The sequence below is a fragment of the Canis lupus genome, chromosome 19 (genome assembly GCF_048164855.1).
Source record: "Canis lupus baileyi chromosome 19, mCanLup2.hap1, whole genome shotgun sequence".
Taxonomy (NCBI): domain Eukaryota; kingdom Metazoa; phylum Chordata; class Mammalia; order Carnivora; family Canidae; genus Canis; species Canis lupus.
In genome coordinates this window covers 22,512,989-22,537,500 of record NC_132856.1, presented here as the reverse complement: position 1 = coordinate 22,537,500, position 24,512 = coordinate 22,512,989, and the positions used below count along the sequence as shown (strand labels likewise).

At 40.2% G+C, this 24,512-nt stretch overlaps 1 protein-coding gene across 16 annotated transcripts in view; it reads right to left on the bottom strand.

The window, feature by feature from the left end:
- FOXP1 (forkhead box P1) overlaps positions 1–24,512 on the bottom strand; it is a 375,747-nt gene that overhangs the window by 51,136 nt on the left and 300,099 nt on the right. For all 16 annotated transcript variants that reach the window (XM_072785383.1, XM_072785396.1, XM_072785390.1 and 13 more), the window contains one exon: positions 6,642–6,746. In XM_072785383.1, coding sequence (XP_072641484.1) covers positions 6,642–6,746 — 105 coding nt within the window. The remainder of the gene's footprint in view (positions 1–6,641; positions 6,747–24,512) is intronic.

Sequence of the window (24,512 nt, the reverse complement as noted above, 5' to 3'; positions counted from 1 at the left end):
CGTCCCCATGTTCTTGAGATTTACACAGTGAGGCTGGGCTTTGATTTGCATACAGCCACATTCTTGCCAGCTATCCCTCCACATGTGCTCAAGCCTCCAGCACTAACTGGAGGCAATTTCACTGTAGAACATTCAGGCGTGCAAACCGAGAGCCACAAATGGTTTGAAACAATTTATGATATCCGGCCTCCTTCGACATGTATTAGCATATACCTGGTTTCTTTAACATACACTTTGTTTTTCCAAAACCACAAACATCGTTGCTGGAACTTCATGTGGAAGTGCTTAAGGGGCGGAAAGTTAACACCTTTGTGATCCTTGCAGCCTCACGGTGGCTGTTCAACAAAAGCCTCTTTGTGGAGGCTTTCTCGAGATGTTTTCTTAACATGTTCCAAGTAGTTTTAGGCAGGGAACTAAAGTAAACAAGATGTTACCATGATAAAAACACTTGTGAAAACATTACAGAGCGCACTTAGTAGTTTCTTTCACATAAAACTCTTCACAGTTTTGAGAAGTAAAATTCACAGAAAAATTTTTTTTTCTTTTTTTTTTTTTAAAGCAAATGACCGATGAAATGTCCTCTACTGTCTGCAGTCATCGACCTCTTTGAAAGGGTCAAAGTTCTGCCCCTTTCACCTTTTTTCTCCTAGTCTATTAGGGCACACAGAACATTTATTTTGTTTTAATAAGTAATATATGTCCCTGTCCAACATGCAAAGGAATTGTTGTGCCTGGTGCTCTTCTCCAAGAGAAATAATCAAAAAATAAAAACAAAAGCAAAACAAGAATTCCTTTCAAAGGGATACAAAAAGTAAGGGTGCAAATTACACACTCCTGAGATATGATACAAATGACCATCTAGGAGAAAAACTAGGGGAAATGGAAATATTTTTTTCCCAAGCACGTAAGACTACCTGGTATTTGTGAAACTATGGGTCTGTGTCTGATTTTACATTCTACGTTAGAAACAGGAAAATGTGGTCATGATTTAACCTTCAAATCTGTTCTCCGCCTTGTCAGAGGATTGTATGAGCCCCTTTTGAAAAGAAAAGGGTAAGAATTATAAATCCGTGTTTTCCCTGGGAAAGGTTGTGTCTTCAACTGGGTTTGAAAAGAAACAACTGATCCAAGTGGGGAGAGAATGGAAGAACACAGGGAGCTTCACCTATCTGGAGAGGATTGGGTTTGTTTTTGTTTTGCTGTTATCGGAGGACTCCAAGCAAGGCAGGGCTGGAGGATTTCATTAGAGTTAGCATGAGCACCTGCTGGTATCCGTTAGCGCTCACAAATACAGCAGTCACATGATAACTCATGGCTGATGGGTTAAAAAAAAAAATCAACACGAAAACTGCAACTTGTTTTGAGAAGAAACAGGGAAATAAATGCATACAATAGACTGGGTATCTGCTGATTCTGATAAAGCTTCCCTCTGTTGGCTGTGGGGGAAAGACAACAGGATGGTTATTTGTACAGTATTTATCTTTGAAATCAAGGGCCCTGTGGTATACCTCACCTTGGGAACAAACACTGCAGAATGATCACAGAAAAGTGTCAAATCTCTGGTTTTGATTTACCAACAGTTATGATATTTTGCGCTCAGGAGGGAAAAAAGAATATGCCTCATTTTTAGACCTATGAGCCTCCCCTCCCTTCTCTTAACCTCTCTTTCTGTGAACAGTGGCATTTTATTGTCAAATGGGATTTTTATCCTGAATAACTGATCTTGGCCTCTCTAAAAGTTTCATCTTATGAGCCTGAGCAAAAGAGGATCAGGAAACAGTTACCAAGCAAAGTCACTTTCCCCTTTCATACTGAGCCCGAAGAACCCACACCCATCTAAGTATAAAACCTGTGGCTGGTGAATGAAGTAACAGGGTAAGGCAGGCAGGGATATTTCCCCAAGATATGAATAAACGTAAGGGCTCTGTGAATACAAACTAAAATAACCCAGGATAGCTATGGCCAAGGAAATGCAAAAAGATTTCTCAGCTACAGATGTTATGACACCAAAAGAGCTTACCCTAGGGTCAGAGGTCAGCATCTAAGCTGACCAACCCAATCCTTACACAGTCCTAGGACTGCTCTTATGTCACAATGGCAGAGGTGAGTAGTTGTGACAGAGACCGTCCAGCCTGGAAAACCCCAGTATATTTACTGTCTGATCCCTTACAGAAAAAGCTTACCATCCCCTGCTCTCCCCCATTACATTTGACTGTGCGGGACTTTTGACAAGAACTTTATGGTTAAAAAAGTATATAAAAGATTGTCTCTCGGGCAGCCCCGGTGGCGCAGTGGTTTAGCGCGGCCTGCAGCCCAGGGCATGATCCTGGAGACCCTGGATCAAGTCCCATGTCAGGCTCTCTGCATGGAGCCTGCTTCTCCCTCTGCTTGTGTCTCTGCCTCTCTTTCTCTCTCTGCATCTCTATGAATAAATAAAATATTAAAAAAAAAGATTGTCTCTCTGACAGATTCATGCTCTGCAGCATCATGACGTTTTTCTTAGGAATGGTCAGAAATGTTTGGGTTTTTAAAATTATCCCTCCTTTAAAAATATACTTAAGTGGATAGATAAGAAGAGAACTACTGATACATTTTTAAAGAGTGACTGGTATGGGTCAGGCACTTATATGATATGCCTTTTAATTCCAATAACCCTGAGAAGTGGAGGATATTATTATTGCCTCAAATTACATGTGCAGATATAGATGCTCTGAGATGCTTTGCAACTAGCTCGAAAAACACGCTGATGCAAAGTGGCTTCACTACCCAATCTGCCTTTGCATCAAAGCTTTTTCTACACCTACTGCCTTAAGTTGAAAACATGTAGTTAATAAACAGCGCTGCTTCTAACCAGGCGGTACTGTATAACAGTTAAGGAGCTGGCACTACAAACACAGCTTGGATTGGATCTTGACTCCACCTCTTCGCTGTGTGACTCGGGAAAGTTAGTTAACCCCTCTGTGTCAGTTTCCTTACCTGTCGGCTGAAAGTAGTATCTTAATATTATCACTGTAAGGTGATGTGAGGATTAAATAAACTATACAATTGCTCCTTGAAAAGACATGGGAGCAACAGTGATCCCCTCATGCAGCAAAAAATCCACGTGTAACTTTTGACTCCCCAAAAACTAACGCCTACTCTGTTAATAGGAAGCCTTACTAACAATGTATAATGTCAATTAACACATAGTTTTATATTGTATGTATTATGTACTATATTACAATAAAGTAAGCTATAACAAAAAAATATTAAGAATATCTTAAGGTAAGAAAATGCATTTATAAAACTCCTACATTTATCGGAGAAAAAATCTGTATAAAAGTGGATCTCCACAGTTGAAATTTTTTGTTCAAGGGTCAACTACATATGTAAAGTACTTGGAACTGTCCCTGACTCACAGATGTTTAATTATAAATTCTTACTAGGGGAGTGTAAAATCAGGGGAATCAGAAGATAGGTGGGGAAAGAAACTAGAAAGCAGCCACTAAGTCAAGGTCAGTGGTCAACATTTTGTTGAGCAAGAGTGCCTTGGAGAACCCAAATGCTGCTTTTCAACCTGCTTAAACCATAGAAGAGGAATATGGGAAAAGAAGAGTGAACCCAAGAGAAGAAGTGCTTCCAGAATCTACAAATCTGGCACAACTAGAGAAGAAATACATCACTTCCCAATAACAATGACTCCACGATGACATGATTCAAAGAGGCCACGTAGTTTCTGTTTGACCACATGAAATACGGTAGCTCTTCCAGTCCAGGTCAATGTAAAGCAAAGTTGGTTTCAGTAAAGCCAGTTTGATTACTCTTTAGACTGCACACAAATGTGGGAGAAGTGAATCTGCAAGAAGACTAACTTATTTTCCACTACATTAAGCAAGACACTGAAACCTGAAGACAACTCTGAATTTCCAAGAGCCAAAATCACGCTATAGAAGAAACTCAGAATCCTGAAATCATCATATATGGCCAATCAATGTATAACTGAGGAAAGCAGTGAGAGAACAATGAATCCTAGTGTTTGTTTGTTTCCTCCCAGCATTTACTCTCCCTCTGCTGATTTACATACTCCTCTTCCACACTCAGGAACCAAGTCTCTCCTCCCTAAGACACCGGTGGCTCACAAAGGGTGAACACATCTCTATCTGCTCTGGAGGTGGGCATCTGATGGATTGGCTCAAAGCTGGAACACCTCACTCAATCTGGGTCAGTGACAGTCTGCTTAGGACTATTGCTGGAATTATTTGGAGAAGAGAGGCACTCTGAGATTAATAAACCTGTGGCATGGCATTGTCTTCTTTAGTTCTACTTGGAAAGAGCCCAAGAATGGAGGCAATACAGAGAAACTGACCTAAAAGACACAAGAGCAATACTCTAATAACACTGTTTAAGCATCTGGATCCAGCCATGGACTTCCCAGTTACCAGAGTCAATTACCATTCCCTATCCCCTTTTTTTAGTTGGGAGAAAGGATGAGGGGTTAAAGCAATTTAAAGTCAGGTTTCTGTAGCTTGCAAACAAAAGTCTTCTAAGAAATACAAGCCATAAGTCCTAGGAAATAAACAAGCAACAGCTGCAGCTTCAGAGTGGGCATTCCAATTCCACTGAGCAAATATGAACTGAGAACATGTCATGTCATGTGCAAAACCACAATAAATAATTGAGAGGTGGTTTCCTATAAAGAGCTAGGCTCCTAATATCCTTAAAAGGGGATTTTAAAAAAAATAGGAATTAGTCTAGGTCTCAATTTTGATGATCTTAGATTCTTTTCTTTAGGACAAGGTATGGTTTGAAATTGTGCTAGCTTATGGTGGAGGCTCAGAAGAAAAAAAGATTATATATGTAATATATAATAAAAATACATCATGTATAATAAAAATCATATATACTATATATACATTGTATATATCTGTATCTTTATATCACCTAATTGTCAGCTTACATAATAAACAGACTTCTGATTAGAGGATAAAGGTGAAAACATTTTGGTTATTAACAACATTTTTTAAGTGGATCATATTGGAAAACTGCCCATTTCCCTCATGACTGTAAAACTGATACAATGAGAATGTTCACAGCAATTGTATATTTCTAAACACTTTATGAAAAAAATCTTATTTGCAGATGGTTATCATTCTATAGATGAGTGAAATTAGCACCAACACATTCATCAAAGCTAGCACTGGTGCAGTCAGAGAAATCAGAATTTGAAAGAGGTCTTTTTCTCTCATTATCTAAATGCAATTAGGCAATAACAAAACAGTGATTTATAATCAATGATTTTATAAGAGAACAAAGCCCAATAACACTAACTTGAATCATAATAACTGTAAAGGGCTTTTGCTTACTTTAAAGCACTGCTGCTCTTGATTGCTGATATTTAGAAACAAATTTCAGGCATGTCTTTTAAAAAAAATTTTTAAGTCCTTAAGTTTCTAATGACCACCTTATGTTCTTCAATTAAAATATGAAAGCTGGGAAGTTCTGAAACAGATTCACAGGCTTCATTAACTACAAAATCATATTCACCAAGGCTCCTTTCAGGTTACACTGGATGTACCTTTAATGGGTTTGTACACTATTTGTATCCAGATCCATAAAGCTAAATATACAGATTGCTTTAACAATGTAAAGACCACACAAAAACCAGACCTGCACATATATCAGCCTGCTTCTTTTTCTAGAGGCTTAAATGAGAGAGAAAAGACAGAAGGAAAGACCCCCCCCAACACCCAAGTGTAAGACATCACGAAGCCAGATCACTCCTTTATAGGAGTGATACATGTGCATACATTGGATTACTGCATATGTAAATACACTAAATATAATGTATTATTATATTCATTCTGTCAATGATTCAATTATACTATCAATAAATTTATGGGGGTGTCAATAACACAGGGTGGTTTAGTCTAAATTTTATTAAAGGACAAGTTACTGTAAGAAAGAGAAATAGTAAAATGTAGTACAGAACATTTTACTTCAACTATGAGAAGATTAACGTGCCATTTATTTACAGAGATACTTTAACAGTGATACAGATTCAAATGGGATAACCTAAGTTTTAGTCATAGTTTAATTGTAGAAATTAAAGTTACTCCATGCTCCCCATAAGGACAAGAATCTGAACTAAAGCTGACACCAATACGGAACACTAAGAAGCAAGGTGGTAGCATTTCCTTGGCATCCATTTCTTAGGATTATAAAGTCACTGGTATAAAAACAAAGAGGATCAATCACCAGCCTACAACTGGCCAGTAGCTGACAGCAGTTTTAAAGAATTAGAGTTAGTAGGGCAGTGATTCAGTATGCAGACACAAGAATAAAAGTGAAAACTAAATTATTGCAAATTTAATATTGGCAGAATTTTTATTTAATCACTGTCATTCTGAGAAAATGGGTAAACACAGACTCTTATGAAGAGCGTCAAAACTGCCCTTGGTTATACCTCTTTTGCCTTTTACACTCAACCCTCCACAGATTCTGTAACTATTCCTATGACAATGTGCTAGACCTTATGATTTAGAGTCCATTCTCAAAATGGTGGTATGAAACCCTCCATCAAAAAGGCATTTTATGAGGAAAAGCATGAACAGTGGGAGGTGATGGCTATGTAAAAGAAAAAAGCAATATAAAATCATTCTTACTTTAGAAATGATTGGAAATCTTCGCACACTGCTTCACAGCCTGGCCACTTGCATACACCATGTCCATAGAGAGGATGGCTATGGGGATGCTCCTCATGGGACAAACTGAAAAAAAAAAACACACACACACACACACAAAGGACAAGAGAATGAATATGTTGCCAAGAACCATCCCACCAGACTTAAAAGGGAAGAGGAACCCATATGGCTGAAAGTGGACATGGAGGACTTGAGGGTTTCTTTCTCCCATGAATTTACTAATTAATTCTGAATTGTTATTTAAAAGCAAGAGTTAAATTCCAAAATGTGAATAGTCCAATGTTAGAAATGTAACCACCATGTATGAAAAGTGTTTGACAGGCTTTTGTTAGAGGCAAAGCTCTCTACTGAGACTGTGAAGGATTCTTTAAAAAGCTAGAATTTATCATTTAATCTACATAATGAAAATGATAAAATCTGTACTTGATTTTGAGATTCTCTTGCTGTTTTCTACCCAGAATATTATACACTTTCCTCCTTCCTTCCACCAAAAAACTGCTTTCACATAATTGTATGATCTTTTCATAAATTAATTTTATCAAGCAAAGAACAGAGCAATTAAATAATTTAGAATAAAATAATTTAGAAAGACCCAAGTAGATGATTAGTTTTAAAAAGATACTAATAACAGCAGAAGGATTATATCTCTAAAATTACAGACACCAAGAGTGAGAAAAAACTTGGCATGAACACGAGGGGTTAATCCTCCAGTGGGGTTCCAATCAATACATAATGATTTGACCACAAGGATCCAAGTCATGGGATGCTTTGATCCACGCCAGGTGGTGCTTGGGGAAGTGTATCTGTTGCACTCGCTGATGAACCATATTCTCAAATATTTTCTCTATTAGATTTCTGCATCCAGACTTCTTTCAGACAAATTATTTTTACAGTCGTTTCCATAACCTTAGATTCCATCAAATAGAAATGTAAAACTAACACAGGGAGTTCTGTTTTGTACTCAGGCACATTCCCTTCAAGGAAAAGGCTATTTTGCAACTTACTCCACTGCTTCTCCATGACTTTGAACTTCAATCATGACTACACACACACATACACGTACACACGCACGCACACCCAGGCACGTACGGCTTATATTTTATATCACCACCAGGATGTGTATTCATATATCATCTATCGATTCACATTCACAGAGCAGACATACACAAATGCCACTTGTCCCTGACTCATAACATAATGAGTCCACAGTGGGCATATTATGAACACTTAAACTAAGGAGCAGTAGGAGTAAACACACATGTGCGCAGAACTACACCTTATCAAGGATCAATAGGTCTCTCTATGGCCTTTAAATAATTATGCTGGAAATTTAATATAACTTGAAAATAATGACAAGCTTCTCTGCCTTAAAACAGAAAATACATCTGGGAACCAGAAAAAAAAAATTACAGAAATCTAACTCATAAAGGTGTCCCTCATGAGAGAAAAGAATGACATGAGTGAACGAAGGTAGCTCTGCAGTGAGACTTATAAAGCCCAATGACAAAAGGATATTCTCTACGCAGTTGAAGAGGGCAAAAGTCCACCAGACCAAAGGAAAGAATTACTGCCAATCTAAGTTCATTTTCAGATTTTTTAAAGACTAAAACCAATTACATAAGGTGATGGATGCTAGGGAAACTATTTTGGTAATCATGTCATGACACAAGTAAATCAAGTCATTAAGCTGTACAACTTCTACAATGCTGTATGACAATTATATCTCAATAACACTGGGGAAAAAAACGATATGGTACAAAAACAAAATTTTAAAAAATTCCTGACAACATTTGAAATTAAGGAGTCCTTCTCTAAGGACTAGATTTCGCAGCTCTTCTGAGGGAAGGAAATCATTTAAAAAGAAAACTGGATCCCTGGGTGGCGCAGCGGTTTGGCGCCTGCCTTTGGCCCAGGGCGCGATCCTGGTGACCCAGGATTGAATCCCACGTCGGGGTCCCGGTGCATGGAGCCTGCTTCTCCCTCTGCCTGTGTCTCTGCCTCTCTCTCTCTCTCTCTCTGTGACTATCATAAATAAATAAAAATTAAAAAAAAATTAAAAAAAATAAATAAATAAATAAATAAAATAAAAAAATAAAAAGAAAACTGTTCCTACCAACAGCTTAGAGAGAAAAAAAAATGTTTCTTTACCCACTTCGGTTTACATATATATAAAAATATATAATACACACTTGTGACAAATTAAAGCATGAAAATTTATGTCGTCCTTTTATATTTAACATAGTTTTGTTATTAAATAATTTCTCATGCTATCAACAGTCTTCAAAATTTTATTTACCGAAGCTAACAGCCTATCATAAACCATCTTAGCTTCAATTACATACCAAAATTTGTCTAACCATCCACATTGGACCTTGAGATTCCCTTCATGTTTCATATGTTTATGAATAATGTTAAAAATAAACTTTTAATGTTAAAAATAAAATTTACCAGGTAAAGCATTCTAGTATATAACTGGTTTTTACAAGACATATTCAGAGAAACGGGATGAGTCAATTAATGAGTATGAAGTTTTAAAATTCACTATGAATATTCTATCGAGTTGCTCTGGACAGATGCTACATGCCGAGTATGTTTGCAGCCATTATACACACTTTGTCTGATTCCTTAGGTTGGAAGCCAAATGCCTCAACTAGTTAGAATAGGAACTTAATACCACTAGTTAAAAACTGCAAATGGTTATTCGATGGTGCTTTGTTGTTGTTAGCTAGAAAGTGTTCCAAACAGTGTGACAGAAAATGCTGTGTTCACTAGAGAGATTTAGGATGAGAAATAAAACATATATGATTTAACATGGACTCCATCCCCTCCCCTACCCAATCTCTCTGCTTTTGGTTAACTGATTTGTGAAGGCCCCGTGGCCTGAATAAAACCCACGCTGCTCTAAGAATTCATTTTCTGTTCAACTTGGTATCCTTATTGCAAAGTAAGGACAGAGCACAGCTTAGTAAGGCTGGAAGAAGACAACCACGGACACCCGACATCTAAAACAACCAGGTCCTCACACACATACGCAGTTAGGTCCTCAGACCTCTTGAAAACTTAACTCTATGTTAAAACCTTATTTACTCCAAAAAATCAAGACATGCTCTTATTTTAATAAATTCACATAACACTAACTCTGAGCTGGCAACTGAAGAAAAGTCCATTCCCCACGCCACTCCACCCTCATCTCATAACCAATAACCCCACCCTAGAAAACACTGTTAACATCCAGTACATTACTGCGCTACATTTTTTTCTTCTAATGTATTACTCGTTTACAGAAATGGAAACCATAAACGCGATTGTTACTCGTTTTTCATGTTTAATATATAATCAAATACTTTTATTTATTTTTTGCATCTTACAGGTCCAATTATTCAGGCCACAAAGGAAATGGCGCTTCCGGTGCACAGCGAAGGCTGTTCCACATTCCCATCTAAGAGAGCATGCTGCATTTTACAGCCAGACTGGCATTCCACCTGATGTGTATTCGAAGTAGAGCTGGTTAATGATGACCATGAGCAGGTGCAGGTTCCAAGCGGGAAGCTTTGAAATCTTTACCTCTTTTATCCACACTCCTGATTTCCTAAAAGATGAAGCCCATTCAACCTGTACTGCTACCCAAATCTCCTGGTAAACTTAGGTTTAGTGCCTGCCTTCGGCCCAGGGCATGATCCTGGAGTCCTGGGATCGAGTCCCATGTCGGGCTCCCTGCATGGAGCCTGCTTCTCCCTCTGCCTGTGTCTCTGCCTCTCTCTGTGTCTCTCATGAATAAATAAAATAAAAAAAAAATAAGGCGTTGATGCATCTTGGCTCACAGGATCACTGGTTCGGGCCACCCTGACCTACGTGGCCAGGGACTATAATTGGATAAATTACACAGTCGTCTGAAATAAAGTGCTTGGCTATGGAAGGAAAAGGAATAGGTTGGTGGTGGTGCACTGATAGACTCTCTCTGGACAAACATAAAAGGGACCATAATAATTGTCAGGGGTGATGAAGAAATGGAATTTTTACCATATCACTTTGGAAGGTGTTATATTGTACAGTGTAGAAATGTTTTGCTGTGCAATTATTAATTAATATATATATTGCTGTATAGGCACACATGAAAAAATCAAGTGCTACTCAGGACTCAATATTGAGACTGCCATTTGCCCTGACAGTGGTAGAGCAGAGCCCACGGTATGTGTGGCTGAGTCACGCTTCTGACCTTTCAGCCACTCTCTACGGCACATCAGCTATACTTTTGAATGGGAGCGTTTCTGGGTCATCAGAAAAGCAGAATAGACATTTATTTTCTGACTGCCTTTTGGGATATGCCAAGTGGTAAAAGAGGGGAAATTTACTCTTCTTATGTCAAAGTGTATCAGGCAGAGCCATAGTGACTTCAATACAGATTTTAGCCTCTAAGATGGTATAATGGCTGCGGGTTCTCAGTGGTTAACTCTTCACGATTTCCTTCCAAGTTCACTTCTTAATGACAACTTGAAACTGGAATCATTCAATCCACCTGCTGCAACTAAGAACACTCTCTCATTTCAGTCTCTCCTCTTTTATATCCTTTTCAGTCCCATAAAGTTAATTTTCCCTGGAAGAGGAGGACAATCTTTGAAGGAGAGGACGTCAACAGACACCCTGCTGTCCCAAGACATTTCCTGCCAAGTTAAAGGCAGTTTTCCTTTCTCCTGAAGGCACACTCAGCTCTTCCTGCACTCTGACCCAAATTCTCATGGTTGTCTTCTGAGTCGACCCCAATTTGTGTTTTTTCTCTTTTCTAAGAGTGCTGCTTGCTTCCTCACAAAATTACTGATTCATCTGTAACAAAAGCCTTCATCTGTGTCCATCAGACTTATAGCTTCTCTCCCCACTGCTCCCCCTGAATTAACCTCAAATTATAAATTGTCTATTATTTCACCGGCATATCATTTCATAATTTGAGTTATAAAAGACTGTTGGTCATTCTCCAATCACTTAAAAAGGTGGAATATGCTTTTCTTTTTAAACGCCATTGAGAGATTCATACACCACACGATTCACTCTTTTCACGTGTATAAGTCAATGGTTTTGATTATGCTCAAAGCTGTGTAATCACATCACATATAATTTTAGAATATTTCTATCACACCAAAAATGAATCCTCTACCCATTAACAATCACTTCTCATCTCTTCCCGACCTTCAGTTCCTTCCAACCACTGTCTTCTTTCTGTTTCTAGATAATCTGCTTATTCTGGACATTTCATGTAACTAGTATCATACAAGATGTGCTTTTTTTGTGTTTGCCTTCTTGCACTTAGCATGTTTTGGGAGCTTATCCCCACTGTAGCATGTATCAGTACTTTCTTTTCTTTTTTCTTTTTACAGCTTAAGAGTATTCCACTAGATGTATAGAGACAGTTTTTTTTTTTTTTTTTTTTTTTTAAATTCATTTATCCACCGATAGACATTTGGGCTGTTTCCATGTTCTGGCCATTGTGAATAGTGATGGTATGAGAATGCATGTCCATATACATGTCCATATACATGAGAATTTATGTTCTCATTTCTTTGAGGCACATATCTAAGAGGAGAACTGGCAGGTCACATGGTAACTCTATGGTTAACATTTTGAAGAAATGCCAGACCAGTTTTGAAAGCAGCTTTACTACTTTATATTCTGACCAGAATTGTTTGAGGGTTCCAATTTCTCCATACACTTGCCAACACCTGCTATATGTCTTTATTTTCACCACGTTGGTGGATGTAAAGTGGTACCTTTTTGTGTTTCTGATTTATTTATTGTTTAATGATGTTGAGCATCTTTTCTTGAGCTTACTGACCACGTATAGATCTTTAGAGAAACATCTATTTAAATTCTTTGTGCATTTTTTTTAAAATTAGTTTTTTTTATTGTTGAACAGCAAGAGTTTTTTAAAAATACGTTCTGCACATTCATTTCTTATCAGATATATGATTTAGAAATATTTACTTCCATTTGTGGATTGTCTTTTCAGTTTCTTGATGGTGTGCTTTGAAGCACAAGTCTCTAATTTTGACAAAGTCCAATGTATCTATTTTTTCTGTGGTTCCTTGTGATTCCAATGTCACATCTAATAACCCACTGGCTAATCAAACATAATGAAGATTTATTCCTGTGTTTTCTTCTGAGAGTGCTAGCCCTCACATTCATTTTGAGTTATTTTCTGTATATGGTGTGAGGAAGAGGTCCAACTTAATTTTTCTGCATGTTGTCCCAGTACCATTTGATGAGAAGATTATTCTATTCTATCCTAAATGAATTGGCACCATTGTCAAAAACCAACCAAACATAAATTCACTTTTGCTACATCTTCCACATGGATAAGGAGTGGGGAAAAATGACACATCTTGTTACTGACAATATGAATGAGGAGGAGGTGCTCAGTGATTACTGGTTGAAGGAATGAAGGAGGTCTATGCCTTCCAGTAAGGACTAAGGGAATCCTTCCTGCTTCATGGAGCAGAAAGCTTTGTCCTTCTTTTTTTTTTTTAATTTTTTTTTTTAATTTTATTTATGATAGTCACAGAGAGAGAGAGAGAGAGGCAGACACACAGACAGAGGGAGAAGCAGGCTCCATGCACCGGGAGCCCGACGTGGGATTCGATCCCGGGTCTCCAGGATCGCGCCCTGGGCCAAAGGCAGGCGCTAAACCGCTGCGCCACCCAGGGATCCCCAAGCTTTGTCCTTCTAAAGCATTCCCCACCCCCTATAAATACACCCAAAAGTACAACTAATCCCCTTCCCACCACCTTTGACTGCTTAGAAGCAGTTCTGTCTCCCTCCTCCACACTGGTCATCTTTCTTTTTCCCACCATTCAGCCTTTCATTCAGCCAGCCAACAGTAACGGAATGCTAACCCTAAGACAGGTTACCCAGGATCCAAACAGTGAAGACCAGTTCTCTGCCAAACTACCTTGGTGTCTCCCTATGGCTCAAGTCTCTCCTTATCTTTTTTCCAATTCTTTGGTCTCATGCCCACCTCATAACACTACTGGTCACAGAATCTTCCCCTCTCAGATCTGTCACAGCTCATGATTTTTGCTGGATGGCAAGAGACTGCTCCCTCCCTGCTAAAACCTGCAACAACTCCAGATACCTCTGGTTTCTGGAAACGCGGTCTCTTGACAGTTTCACGGCTACCTGATACAAAAATGCCTTATGCTAAACTGTGATCATAACCATGTGAGTGTCAATGAAAGCTACTGTTTTAAAGCTTATTTAATTCTTTAGTGAGAACTTACACAGAAATGATCCCCCTTTCTCTCCTTCTCTAGCATGACTTTGTAGTTTTTACCCTATTCCCCTGCTTTCTACTTTACTAGCACACCCTACTTGGAATGATACTTTACCACTTTACACTTACACTATACCAGATCGGGGAGTTCTCAGGTTGAAAGATGGGAGTATGAATTCAATTTCTAGCAATGAAGTGATATCAGAAGATAGGTGACTACAGATTTTTTATATAGATGTTCACAAACTGATATAGTTACGATCTATATAATACCTCAATCTCATGGACACCAAAGAAGAGGAGTTGGCTTTGGCACTCCCATCACAGTGGTCCTTATAATAGGGAACGATACAGATGAACAATAGCAAAAGAGATGATGACTTATATCTCTACCACGAGTTTCCATTTTAGAGTTTATTCTTCTGACGTCTTTCCTACTATTGTGTATCTCCTCCAAACCAGCTGGAAGTCAAAGTCTCTTGCAGAAAATAAAATGACAGGTCAAGTTTCTTCATGGGTTACATTGCAGTATCAGGAGGAAAAGGTCTTACACCTGCCTACCAACGCACAAATGATATGTGGGAACAGGGGAAATGAGGATGTGAGTACGGCATCCTTCTTCCTGGTAGCTTTGTAAAAATGACCTTTCTCCTTTAACTTTCACTGAAAATACTTCAAGAAGCAGGCAGGCTTCTTGTTTGCCATTGAAAGCTGGGAGACAGCTCAGATGTCACATTTCTAGCATACTACCTTCATTTTGCTTTTTGCTCCTTACAGAAATATGCCCTCCTACGTGTTTATGCATCAGTTTTCCAAAAGTACTCTGGCCATCAGTTCTATCATCTTACCACCAGGAGAAGGGTGTCTGAGGAAAGCCCATGACAGAGTCCAGCCTAGGGTGAGTGAAGACGAAGTCTCTACCAACTGGCGCATGCGGACATGCGTGCACACAAGCGCGTGTGCGCGCACGCGCACACACACACACACACACACACACATTGTCTTTCACTCTCTCATGCCGTGAATCCTTGACTCTCCTTCCCCAGAACGCTCATCATCTCAATTTTCTGCTGCTTTTCAAATCATGTTTAATTAGAGGATTTCACATTCCCTTGTGATATGATATTCATGAGTAAAACTTGCAATTGGAGTGACTGTGAATTAGTCTATTAAGTGCCAGAGTTGTGCTTTTAAACAATGATAGAGATTATTGTTATTATCTGCTCTCAATATTGTGCCTCAAGATGTGAGGGCTACCTTAACTAACTTTATATCTGAAGTAAAAGCTTTTAGCTCCTTCCACTGGGTTTTGTTTTTGTTTTGTTCCCACCCTCTCCCTGTTGGGTTACAGATTATCTTGTAAGAAATTCAGGGCTCCCCTTCTGTTATGGCCCTCAGGGTATGGCCCATGAAAAGCAGTGTGTGGGGTGAGTTTGAGTGATCTTCAAATAGCCTCACTTTCGTACTTATGAATTCATGTTCATGTGTACTAGAAAAAAAAATGTGACCAACACATCAGATCGTGACTTCTCAGTGTTATGCTTTTTTACAAAATCTATTTAAGTCACTCAGTTTTAACAAAAAAATTAAGTCATAAGCAGTTAACAGGTATACGCAAATATGGCAAAAATGGGATGTGGCAGGAGAATGATTCAAAGGCACTGCTGACTGGGCTTAAAAGACGGTATTTGTATGTAAGGGGACAGAACAACAACAATCTTCCTTTCCCATTGCTATTCTGACAATAATGCTTCTCAAATTTTACTGGATATAAATCACTGGGAGATCTTTTTTAAAGGCCGGTTCTACTCCAGTTGTTCTGGGTTGGGACACAGGACTGTGTGTGTCTGCAAAGCTTGTGTGGTGTGTACGCTGATGGTGTTGGGCCACAACAATTCAAGTCCTAAGCCCTATTGCCTAAGAATTATATCCAAGGATTTTATTTATTTTTTTTTTAAGATTTTATTTATTTGAGATAGAGAGAGAGAAAGTGAGAGAGCACAAGCAGAGGGGGGAGGAGCAGAGGGAGAGAGAGAAGCAGGCTTCCTGATGAGCAGTGAACCTGGAGCGGGGCTCCACCCCAGGACCCTAGGATCATGACCTGAGCTGAAGGCAGAGGCTTAACTGGATGGGCCACCCAGGCGCCCCTATGCAAGGCTTTTTAAGATTTAATGTAACAGGACAGGTAAGACTGAAAGAAGCAAGCACAGGGAAATGATCATTTCCTCTTTCTGTTTAACAAACACCGATTTCACATGAGCACAAATTTGGTGAGGGGTTTCATCAGAGACTGATGCCTGCCAGGTATTACACTAATCAGGAATACCCTGGCACACAGGCTGATGAATGGGTGAACAGGACCAGTCAAAACTTCACTGTGCCCAAACTCTACATCTGCCTGAGGCGTCTTCCAAGTCTGGCTCGTACCCCTGAACCTGGAAGTACAAGATGTATGTATGAGTGAGGAGGATCTTGAATTAAATTTTTAGGAAGATTAAGTGGTAGTTTTGGGCTTTTCCAGGAAACCAGGGTAAACATACCATGGGAACAGGGTTTCAATCTACTTGGCATAGTGCCATATTCCGTCCAGGTCCTTCTCCTCAGTGAAAAGAGGGAATCTTGGCAAAATATCCCAATATATGACATGCACGCACTCAATGGTGGCCCCTACAATGTCAGTTGGAACAAGAATGCATATTTTTTACAAACTGGCAGATTTGGGGAGGCTGGGTGGCTCAGGGGTTGAGCTTCTGCCTTCAGCTCAGGGCGTGATCCCAGGGTCCTGGGATCGAGTCCCACATTGGGCTTCCTGCTCCGCGAGGAGCCTGCTTCTCCCTCTGCCTGGGTCTCTGCTCTCTCTGTGTGTCTCTCATGAATAAATAAATAAAATCTTCAAAAAAAACCTGGCAGATTTATTTTAACTTCTATTAGGTAAAAACATATGTAGTATCTCCAAGCTCTGATGTCATAGATATCATATCTTAGGATGAGGTCCATTTGACTTAAATTAAAAAATGACTTGATTTAGAGGATGATATAAATTACTATATAAGTAGGTACAGCAAACCTCATGATGATGGGACACCAACTCGGTGGATTGAGCTTTGGGAAACCAAAAGTTCATGGTGTATTCTACAAGGAGATTTGGTATCTAGCTGGATTAACTTCTTGAGGTGACAATGAAGCAGCAGAAAGTCACCGCAGACACAATTTAATCTGAATTTTCAAAGGGGAAGGAAGAGCCTAAGGGTCATCCTGGACTTACAAGACAAAGACCCACAAAGTGCACTGTATTCAATGCTTCTAGGACTTAAATGTATCACATGGGATCTAGGAGCATCTCATGCACAGGTTGTAGATGTGACTAGTAACTGGCCGCTCTACAGTGGTGAGAACCTAGGTGGGATAGCATGAGATCGGCAGATCCTTTCTTCACCGGCCACACCACCCATCTGCCTCAGCTCCCTTTTCAGCTACACTGGGCAAAATGTGCCATCTTGGTTCCCAGACTCCAGGAGAATGTCCCCCAGGAGGACAATGGAGCAGACAATGAGAGCTTGAGTATGTGAGAGCAAGTGAGCACAGTGAGCTGGTGGTGACAAAAGCAGAATGCTTGTGTTTGCCTGGTGATGAGTGAAGGAATAAATAAGGAAAAAAAAAAAAAACCCAACAAGAAAAGGCAGAAGTCTAGCTTTTGTTTCTTATGCCACTAAGGACTATCCTGAGTTTATGAGAGTTTACCACTGGCAGCATTAACACTGGGATCTTGTTAAGAAAACAGAATGCTTTCCAAAGAGTGGCTGTGAGCAACTGTGTCAATACAGACATAGGGACCACTAATCCAAAAATTATTAACACCATTAGGCAGGCATTCTTATTATGTCAATGCAAGTGTGTTTGCACTGGTGACTCACAAGGTCTATGTGGAACGTGTCCATATGTTAGAGGCACCAATGGTACCCAAGAAAACCAAAGAACATAAATAAAAGTTCAATACTAATTCTTCTTAGCCCTTCCTCCAGAATACTCTAGGGAAGCCAGCACAGTTATACTCCAGAACCAGAAGAATAGTGTGAGTGAAGTATGAGGGCCAGACACGCAAGCAGTAGAAGAGGGGATGAGTGACATAAAGATACAAATTGGCTGAAAACCATTAGGCACTTGCATTGGTTTCCTTAGCACTACCTGACCTTATGGAATTATTGTTATCTCTTTGTAGGACAAGATGCTTCACTAATGTTCACTGGATTAAAATCTTCTCTACTTTTAGTTGCATAGGTTTTAAGTAAACACTGAACTTGTGATAACCAGTGTGGTGGGTTCCTAGATCAGAGCCTCTAAGCTGGGATTCATAACCATGGGTGAGTGGCAAGATAGTATTATAGTTTCTGTACGCACGTGTTAAGAGAACAGGCCTTTTGTAAGAATATACATGTGTATATGGGTATATATTTCTCACCTGTAGCCTCTAATTTTTATAACATAGGTAATATAGTAGACATGAGTATAATTAATCAAAAGCACATTTAGTAGGGATGCATATTTAAAATCTGTAATAACGATAGAGTGAATAATCAAATACGATCGGAGGTCACTGGCAGTTCTCCTCGCTGAAGAGTTGTACCCAATTCTCCACTGGGAGAGAAAGAACTGAACAGATGGCTGGAACCTAAAATGCTGCAATATTTGGTCTGGGCCTTACAGTATCAGTAGGAGCTCAAGGCTAAGGAAGTATCAGTATCAGTAGGAGCTCAAGGCTAAGGGAAGAGGAGGAGAGTAGGCAGATGGATGGCTGAAGCACAAACAGTATCTTCAGGCATTAAAAAAAAAATAGAAAAACAAACAAGAGTGCTTACAAATGATTTAAAGGTCGATATTAAGAATTCCAAAAAAAGTTTTTTTTGTTCCATAACATACTTTATATTGGATCATAGTTTTAAGAATTTTTCTCCTTCTCCACATCACTTCTCTGTCATTTTGGATGGTAGCAGGGGAAGAATGCTACCGCGTAAGGATGGGCGAGAGCAGTGGTTCTCAAAGTACGGCCCCTGGGAACTTGGCAGAGTTGCAATTTCTTAGGCCCTCCCTATTCGGGAGCACTGGGACTGGGTCAGCCAGTCCTCTAGATGATTCTGATGGGAGCTCACAATTGAGGAACGCTCTTCACGTGAAACCCAGATTTTCTGCTGTGTTTGGAGCATCTGTAAGTATCCGCAAGACTAACCCAGTGTTCCTACAGCATCTGTGGCCAAAGGGTAGGAAATAAAGAACTACTCCTACTGGGTTCTTTTTTTTTTTTTTTTTTTAAGATTTTATTTATTTATTCATGAGAGACAGAGAGAGAGAGAGAGACAGACAGACAGACAGAGGGAGAAGCAGGCTCCATGCAGGGATCCCGACATGAGACTCAATCCTGGGTTGCCAGGATCACACCCTGGGCTGAAGGCAGGTGCTAAACTGCTGAGCCACCCGGGCTGCCCATCCTGATGGGTTCTTAATCTTTACTATTCCATTAGTTCACCCTTCTTCTGCACATATCATCTAGTCTCTGCAATGATATTTCACAACTATCATACAGGCTGGCTACACCGGATGATGGGGAGGTAGCGATAAACGAGAGACAGGGAAGCTTCTTTCATGGAGTTCACTGTATTTAAAAATTTCACCTGCTGCACATGTGGGGGGGGGGGGCGGGGAGGAAATACATCCACGGTGATATTCCACTGGTGCTCATTTTAAATCAGACACTGTGTCACATTTTGTATATTTTCATATCACTGCATTGATTATACCACATTGCACGTGTCTCTTTGTGTTGTATGTCTCTCTGATTAGACGGCGAGCTCCTTAAGGGGCAGAACTGGGTTGTGGTACTCTTTTAAGCTCCAGAACCTATATAGTTAGTGTATAATAAATGCGGTTTGAATGAATCAAAGACTTTAATAATAATTAACAATGCCGGCTCAAATTTACTGAGCACCTACTACGTGCCAGAGCCTGGTATCATGCCCATTTCACAGACGGACCACTGGGCACACCAACGCTAAGTCACTTCAGTGGGCAGCCGGTTTTGGAATGCAGGCAGTCCGGCTTCAGAGTCCACACCTATAACCACTAAACACAGTCGCCCCCGCACTAACTGAGGTATGGGCCATGGTCCAGCAAAACATGTCCTTTCTGCCCTGGACTCAAGGCCTCTGCTTCTGCTGTATCTAAGCCTGGTTGGCTGTTCTGTAATTTCTTTCCATCTGTTCAAAGGTCATATCCTCACAGCGGCTTTGCCAGACTCAATCTTCTCCCTTCCCTGCGTTATTTTGCTCAGAACTTATTTCTTTTATTATGTAATTATTTGTTTGTCCTACGTCTACTGTAATGTCAGCTCCATGAGGACAGACTTCGTCAAGCTCACAGCTGCATGCCCCGGAGCCTAGGACACTTGGCATGTGGTTAGGGTTTGGTAAGATCTGCTGTATGAACGTGTGCACGTTAGTACTGTCCAGTGACTTTTGTCCCGCTCAGGAACACATTTCTGTTGAACTCTGGACAACTTCCCACTTATCCTTGTTAAGTTGCTTTTTTTTTTTTAAGTTGCTTTTTATTTTTGCCTGTACAATCTTCTAATTTATTCAAACACCACTGGATTATTCCAGCTCTTGGTGTTATTTTTTTTTCTAATTAAAGTAAACTGCCATTTATTTCTTACACTGATCTTTAACATGAGAGTTCTTGTTCTTGTCGTAAATATGACTCATATGGAAAAATGGAAGTTGAATAGAGGGGCTCATGTGTATAAGAATGTTTCCATCAATAGTTCAGCTATAAATGGTAGAGACATAGCCATAGATGCATGCCTGTCCAATTCTAAGGTCTATAGTAATACTTTCGGTAGTGTTTTGGCCTTTTGGATGTATAACCTAAAATTCCACCAGATGACTCAACGGCCGCTCTTGGAAGCAAATACCATATCCTTTACACAAACACTTTAGGTTTTTCTTTCCTTCTGTCATAGCGTACCTTTGAACTCAAGATTCACAGCCAAGATGTAAAATATCCAGAGAAGAGATCCTTCAAAGATAGACTTCAATATATTAAAAAAAGGAAGAGAGAGAATTGGAAAGAGGGAAGGAAGAAGAATGAAAAGAAAGGCAAGAAAAAGAAAAATCAACCTGCCAGTTAGTCTGATTTCCTTGAAGACTATAAAAGGAATGAAATTTGAAGGTCATAAAAGTACTGTTTGTTTAGGGAAGTCATACAGGTAGTATAAATATCATCAGCTACAGTTGCTATGGGGTCTGTTTGTTTACCAAACAAGAATACAAATAGTTATACAAAAGCGGAACAACATTTAGGTATATAAATGTAGAAGGCTTTGCCTTCTGGTAAATTTCCCAAAGTGCCTTTTAAAGTGTTCCTACTTTCACCTTACTCTCTGGGAAATCTCTGTTTCCTTGGTTCTCTCTTTTCAGTTCTAACACCTCCAGGGAATGTTTTACTCTCAGATTTCTGAGTCTGATAATGATTTTTTTTTTCCTTTCCCCCTTTTTCACTTTAAGACACAAAAACCAAAACCAGTAGCCCAACCATGCAAGCGGTACAATGCAAACCTTCTTTGCAACTTAAAACGCATTAAAAAAAAAAAAAAAAAGACAACAAAAGCCAGGGAGTTTACAGAAGCATTCTAGTACAGGCATGTATTTTTTGAGTTGAGTTAATCCATGGACAACCACCCAGGAAAGTGTGTGTGTGTGTGTGTGTGTGTGTGTGTGTGTGTGTGTCTTTTAACTGACTTTCTATAACCCAGGTAGGTTTCATGCACTGCAATTATACCTGCTGAGTTAACCATTTGTTTTGGAAAATGAAGAGGGTATGGGGGAAGAAGAGAGGGAAGAAGACCAGCAAAGCTCTTCTGGAATATCTTAGTTGAGTGTGTGTGTGTGTGTGTGTGTGTGTGTGCATGTGTGTGTGCGGAGCATGCACATCGTAACTCAGATCTACCCTAAGACAAACTATACCACAGAGGCTGCTGGGAGTGGGAGCCTTCTCTTCACACTACATTGACCACAGTACCCACCAGGCACAGCCCCGATGCCTTTCTGTGAATGGTACAGATTGCCATATGGACGAAGACACTGAACAAGCTGTACAACTCTGGGCGACATGTGCCCGGGGGATTGTCCCATATTAACACCACCTGGGCTGTGGCAATTGTGCTCTGGATATGCAGAGGCACCGAAGAGCCCATCAGGATGTTATTTTTGAGTACAAACAAAAAGGAAAATTATAGTTAAGAGAATTCTCTGGCTAGCATATCTGTTGCTCAATTCCCGAAATAGTTTCCCAAAGGAACGGTTATCTTCTTTATTCACACAGGCAGAAATGACAAGCTGGAACACATATTAACAATTTCCCTTTGTGAGCTTCCACTATTGTTTTAATGAGGAGAATATACTTTATAATATACTTAGGCCTTGACTGATTACAAAGGGGGGTGGAATAAAGCAGCTTGGGACTGCTGTACATATGTAACACACTCATTTGCATTACCCAGGCGAGCCAGGCAGCAGAGTGGTGGCTCCCAGTCAGAGAGAGCTGCAGAGCCAGGCTACAGGGTGACACCAGCGCCACACAGGCAGCTAGGGAAATTTTGAAAAAGAATGGGACTTCCATCTAGGCTGCCTGCATGTGGCCCCATCCCTGGCTTAAAATCAGGAGACTCATACTTGTCATTTAAAGGAGAGTAGAAGGGGCGTCTGGGTGGCTCAGTGGCTGCCTTCAGCTCAGGTCATGATCTTGGGGTACAGGGATTGAGTCCTATATCAGGCTCCCTGCAGGGAGCCTGCTTCTCCCTCTGCCTATGTCTCTGCCCCTCTCTCTGTGTCTCTCTCAAGAATTTTAAAATCTTAAAAAATAAAAAAGTACATACAATAAGAGTAGAAGAACACCAGGACTTTCCCAAACCCTGTGGCCTTCTGGAGATTCAGGGCTTCCCTTTCCACTCTTGGATGGATCTAATGCCCACCAAAGGAAATGTTTCTGTTCATCAATCCAAGTCGTAAACTGTACACTTCAGCAAGACACTTTTGCAGGGGAAGGGTAAAAGCCAGCACTATGGACAATGCTGTCAGAGTTCCCCCCAAATGGGTCTTCACTGTCCTGCTGCCAAAATGTTTTTCCTTCACACCCTCAGTGTGGGATAAATGTTAAGAAAGCTAATGTACTTGGAAGGAAGGGGCGCAGACCCTGGAAAATGGTGGGGTGCCAACAAAGAGATCTGGTGAAAAAAAACCCTATTAGCAGCAGCCACTCATCAGAAAAGAATGTCTATCCTACATGATGAGAGAAAGCGGGGGCCCGAATATTATTTTGCGGGGGAAACTGGGCACATTGGATGTGAAATAGCCCATGGTCAAGATTCATATTGAAAAAAATTGAAACCAACTCAACTTAGGAGAAACTTATAAAAGGAATACAACTCTCTAGACCAATGATAACCATTTTATTGGGAAGCACATATCATTTAAACACATAAATAGAAAAAGATTTATAGAGTCTAATGATGGTGTGTTATGGTAAAAGGCACTTTATTGAGGTAAGATACAACAGCTGTTTGAGAATAATGGCTGAGTTTTTTTTCTTTTAATCACCATACAGAGCGAACAGTCAAGAAAATCCATAAACCTATCCCTCATGGCATGCCAATATTTTAAAGATGTTTCTCCTTCGCCCTACCTTATGTGTGAATGACAGGACATGAGACTGCACTTTGCCACATGCCCTGAGAAAGCTTTTCTTCCTTGCTTCTAAGAAAGACCGAGAAGCAAGTGGTTTTAAATAATGAGCCAAACGGACTGCAGCTCTTCCAGGCATGATGGTCACAAAATACCCAGGAGCATGTCTGTGGTACGAAATGTTAACTAGACATTTTGTTTCTTTCTGATATCAGCAGAAATGTTTTTGCCCTATACAGATAGACAAGGGACAGGTGTCGCTGCCAAGAGTCTGCTTTGGGGCTCAGAAGCACCTGCATTTCAGGCCTCTGCAACTGGCTATGTCTACTTCTTTTCAGGTCCCTTCCAACACCTGACAGGCCATGCCCAGCCTGTTCTTTACGTTCTTCACTGCCAGGCACCTGATTTGCCCCCTTGTGAAAAGATGAGGCAGGGTAGGAGCACTGCCAACTGTGAACCTCTGGAGCTTCCCTCAAACTATGGCTAAACAGACAGGTCTGGCCCCAGGCCCTCATCCTTGAAAGTCATGGCCTCATCCTGATCTCTGAGCTTTACTCCCTGGTGACTACAATCCAGTATTTTGGGCAAAGTCATGATGGTTCTGAAGAACAGCCCCTTTGGGAACCACCAGACTATGATAGTCATTACAAAGACTTGAGGGTCAGGGAGACTCTGGTTCCAGTCCCTGCCTGGTCCTAACTAGCTGTGTGGCTTGTGCAAATTATATAATTGTTCTGGGCCCCCCAAATACCATCCGTATCAAGAGGACAGTACCCCACTGGGTTACTGTTAGGATTTAAATGGGAAAGTCAGTATCAAGGCTTATGTCCAATCCTTTGTACTCAT